The 4,402-nt window shown below is 45.7% G+C and overlaps 1 protein-coding gene across 1 annotated transcript; it reads right to left on the reverse strand.

The window, feature by feature from the left end:
- Positions 1-539: 539 nt before the first annotated feature.
- On the reverse strand, positions 540-3,981 carry LOC144119300 (uncharacterized). The gene is made up of 2 exons (XM_077651960.1): positions 3,929-3,981; positions 540-1,377 (listed from the first exon to the last, which is right to left on the reverse strand). Exons 1-2 carry the CDS (start codon positions 3,938-3,940, stop codon positions 889-891), a joined length of 501 nt encoding a protein of 166 aa, XP_077508086.1. The 5' UTR covers positions 3,941-3,981; the 3' UTR covers positions 540-888.
- Positions 3,982-4,402: the final 421 nt, after the last annotated feature.

Here is a 4,402-nt window from a genome sequence, read left to right on the forward strand (position 1 = left end):
TCGAGTGTCTGCCATGGCCCAGTATCTAGCAGTCGCGCTCCTCATAGATCCCGAAATGAGACAAGCGGTGTCCGGTCTAGAGAACGAAACAGCTGTGCACAGGACACTGCTGAAGGCGCGCGCACTGCTGTGCCGTTCTCTCCCAGTCTGATAGAGATGTTTGAGCGTTATGAGGCTTATCTCGAAAGTGGCCCTTTGTCTTTGTTTGTTCTCAGGAGCTGTCAATTTGACAGGTCCTGAAAACAGCGAGCCATTGGCTGCCTTGCGCTGGCGTCGTTCCTCGTCGCCGCTGAACTCCTTTCATTATTGGGCAATTGTTAGCCGATGCAAACATCCAGTTTCTATGTTCAGTGCATGACAGTGTGTCTTCCTACCGGCAGCTGCCAGTATGCGGCCATATTTCTCTTCAAAGCAGTCACGCATGATTTAATTGAGTCATTTACATACTTACACGCAGTTGCTTTCAATAGAAAGGCCGCTATTCTCCAAGGAGGGTGCATTTCGTTCTTAACGAGAAAAGCACAAGACTACAGTCAAGATACGTGCCGTGAAATATTTTTATTTGCATTCAAACCGGCAGCCGGGTAGTAATGCGCAAGAAGGGTTAGCGAGTGGTCATGGAATTTTTCCCGTCGCCGCATAACGAGGAATCTTGCAAGCCGACAATATCCGTTTTTGTCTTCAAAACCTCCAGGCGTGTTTCAGAGTTTGCAGATGTCACTTCAGGAAACTTGGACTTCTTAAATACAAGATGGAAGCGTTGGTGGTAGAGGACCATTTCCCACACAAGACCCCTCGTTCTTCTTTTTGAGTAATATCGCAACTTTTGCGTTATTATGCGTTAGGAAACTCACTTGCTCTCGCCGCAGCATCATACATCGTACGCAGTCATCCCTTGTAGCCATATCCACCGTATCCACCGTAGCCACCACCGTAGCCAGCACCGTAGCCACCACCGTAGCCTAGACCGCCGCCGTAGCCCAGACCGCCCCCGTATCCGGCGCCCAGTCCTGCTCCTCCGCCGAGGCCGGAGTGGGCGAGGAGGGCTCCTCCGCTGCTGACCTTGTTGACATGATGCACCGTTCTCACGACGAAGGCAGGTCCAGCCACAGCCTTCGCAAATCCGGGCCCGCCTGAGAGAAGAGCGACACTGCTGCCGATGCCCACGCCGCCAGCGCCGCCCAAACCGACGCCAGCACCGCCCAAGCCAGCAGCGCCGCCCAAGCCGCCAAGCCCTCCATATCCTAAGCCGCCGTAGCCCAGGCCTCCGTAGCCCAGGCCTCCGTATCCGAGCCCTCCATAGCCAGCTCCACCGTAGCCCGCTTTTGGAACAGCCGATGCAATGGCGAAGACCAGAAGCAGAACGAGGGGAGTAACCTGGGCAAGATTCAGCAGAAAAATTTTAAGCGAGCTTTATAGGCATAGGCAGAGAGAAACATATACTTCGAGCTATTGCTCTGCCCCGTAATATGAGCACAGATTGCGAGAGCAAAGTGCGAAATTTGAAACGGGGAATTTGCTCCCTGCATGCACGTATCGCAGTTACATAGAAGGGTGCTGTAAAAATCAGTCGCCATTGATTTTAATAGTGAATCAATACGGAACTGAAAGAAACTAAGCGAGATAATATCCCTCCCAAAAATCAAAGCGTGATTTCCTCGTGCAATGCGTACTGATACTTTGTATATTTATTGTCGGTTCTCCTTAATAAATTTATCTATGAGCGTGGAAATGATGCAGGTAATACAGGACTGTGTGGGTGTCATAGAGCTCTCCGCTGCACATCCTTGCTTTGAGTGCTTTCTTCAGTATTCAGTTTTGAAGCCCTTGGAAGTCTGAATGTGCCATGAAATTGATAATGTTTCGCTTTTGTTCCCCTCTTTACCGCGATAGAGACCACTGAATAAAATTAACGTCTATGAATAAGAAGAGGCCTCATCAGGCGTTTCAGACATTGTCAGTGCACGTTAGGATATCGATCCTGTTTTCAACTCTCTGTCAGTCGACCTATTCTGTCAGAATAAATTGTATCGCATTTCCTCAAGCACAGCGAAATGAAAAATCCTCTTTCTGCCTCTGGTTTCGTGCGCTTACTTTTCCTACATGAGCAGCATCGAATTTGTTGTGAAATGTTCTTGAAGAATCATATATGCAGTGAAGTACATCTCTCGAATGCGTACGCGAAAGTTACGCTTCAGAACCACTTTTGTACTACTGGCATGTGATGATGATCAATTTGTGTGATGAAAAGGCAGCTTAAGCCAAAGTGCGTCATGGGTTAAGGTGTTTCGCTTTTACTCAAGGTTGGTTCACACACCCATTCCTCAAGCCTATCACTCTATATAGGCTGGGCGCTAGGCCAGGGGAAACCCTGTCTTCATGTATCACACATGAGTACCCGGCCGCTCTGGGGACCAAACTCTTTTTCGAATCCATTGCGTCCTACCAATTGTTTGTTGTTCAAAATGCTCCGCTCTGTTCTTGTATGTTGGTGTGCTCTCCAATATTCTGCTCACTAAATCAATTAACTGTTCTCAGTTTATTTTCACTGAATCTTTACGTTAATTTCGATGTTCGCGCAGCAATAGTTAATAGCGGAAAAAGAGAACTATTAAACACCATTACTTTCAATGATTCTGCTTTGATTGACCTGAGAGTGCCTACCATATCCACTGCACTCCTATTGTACTTCTAATTTTAGTGTTATACTCCGATCCACGCTCACTTGCTTGCCCAGGTAGGCGAATCGCCGGAGGAGTTTGAATACTTCGATGTAAACGGTCGTTTTCTTAAAAGTGTTTTTAATTGCGCTTAATTTTCATCTACAGAGATTTTATGTCCCCTATCTTGCTCTGTAATATATTCAGCTATCATTCAGCGAATATTAAATTATTTTGCATCAATAATCCTAGGTATTGAAATAATTAGACGAAATTTATAACATACTTCAAGGAACTCCACACGATGGCAATCAACAAGTAATTGATTTTAGCAAGGTGCGGTACACCACTTTTTGTTAATAATTAGCTCACGTTACGTGAGATGGCCTGTATATATACAACACCTGTAGCACACTTGGAAGTTAAGCAGTTTCTTACCATAGCAGTGAGATTAACTGCAGTGGAATCATTACCTCTGCGGGGGGGGGGGGCTTGAGATATTCCTTAGTTTGCTAGATTGCTAAGCATTATTCCTTGCGAATAGCATGAACTACGCGGCCGAATGAACGCATGTAAAAATTAACACAATCAAAGAAGGCATCCATTTACTGGCTGCATGGTGACTTTAACGGGGATGAGTAAAACACCATCGTTTGTGCTAAAGAAAATGGCTGGCAAACGACAAAGCATTACCCCATGAGCAATTGACATCTGAGGTATCACAATGGAGAAGGAAAAAGCAGGAGCTCCCCAAGGCGTTATGATGATACACAGTATTTTTCTCAGCACAATAAAAAATACCAACAAAGTGCTGGTGCCTGCTCGTGCCGTTCACTTGAAAGAATGTTTTGTTTTCACAATTTCCAGGGTGCATGTTATAACAGTGAGAGAGAGAGATAAAATATTTATTATTTCATTGAAGTGTTCTACGAGTCAGGTAGGCCGACTCCTCAGTTCAGGACTCCGGTGGCTAACAGTGAATTCTTTGTGGATTCATGGTGTCCATGTTGCTCGCTGCTATTTATTTTTTTATCTCGTGCCGTTGCATCACTTGTGGTTGCGGGATGCAAAATTAAAAATAAATGAACAACAGACAAAGGAATGTCATGAGCACGAGGCCAACAGCAATTTTGTTCCAAGCAGGCTTCGTTGCACAGGTAACTAATTTTTCGCAAAATAATCAGACTTCAAATGGGAGGTATCAAAGAAATGTTCTGAAACTAATTTTTTCATAGAAAACAGGTGCCTTAATACGGGAGTTCACTTACCAGAGCGTACATCTTTGGTGTTCGAGCACGGACTACTGCGTGAATGGTGTAGAGGTATGGTGGAGCCCACCTTTATATACACCTGTGTACAAACTTTATCGGGAAGAAAGAAGGACGCATAACAGGTTACGCTGGTGGAACTGCAGTGTATAAGATTGAAATAAACAGGTACTGGCGAATAAAAAGCGCGAGCGTTATCTTTGCGGGGCGGCACGTTCTGTAAAATCGTCTGTCTTATTTAGGTTCGTGTGGTAAGGAGAGTCCTCTCAATTGGGTTTGTAAAGCGTGCATCTGATCGGACATAAGAAGGACTTGAGAAGGAAGCTTTCGTTCAGGTACGTCGGCACCGGCGCGAACAGGAAGCCGATCAAGAAGAGCAGACGCTGGTGTTGTTCCGAAAATAAAAGTCCTCGGTTTTGCGAAGCGGAATGCCTTAAGGCGGAAGAAGTCTTATCGAGACGTGCAAGCCATTGT

The sequence above is a fragment of the Amblyomma americanum genome, chromosome 2 (assembly GCF_052857255.1).
Source record: "Amblyomma americanum isolate KBUSLIRL-KWMA chromosome 2, ASM5285725v1, whole genome shotgun sequence".
NCBI classification, from domain to species: domain Eukaryota; kingdom Metazoa; phylum Arthropoda; class Arachnida; order Ixodida; family Ixodidae; genus Amblyomma; species Amblyomma americanum.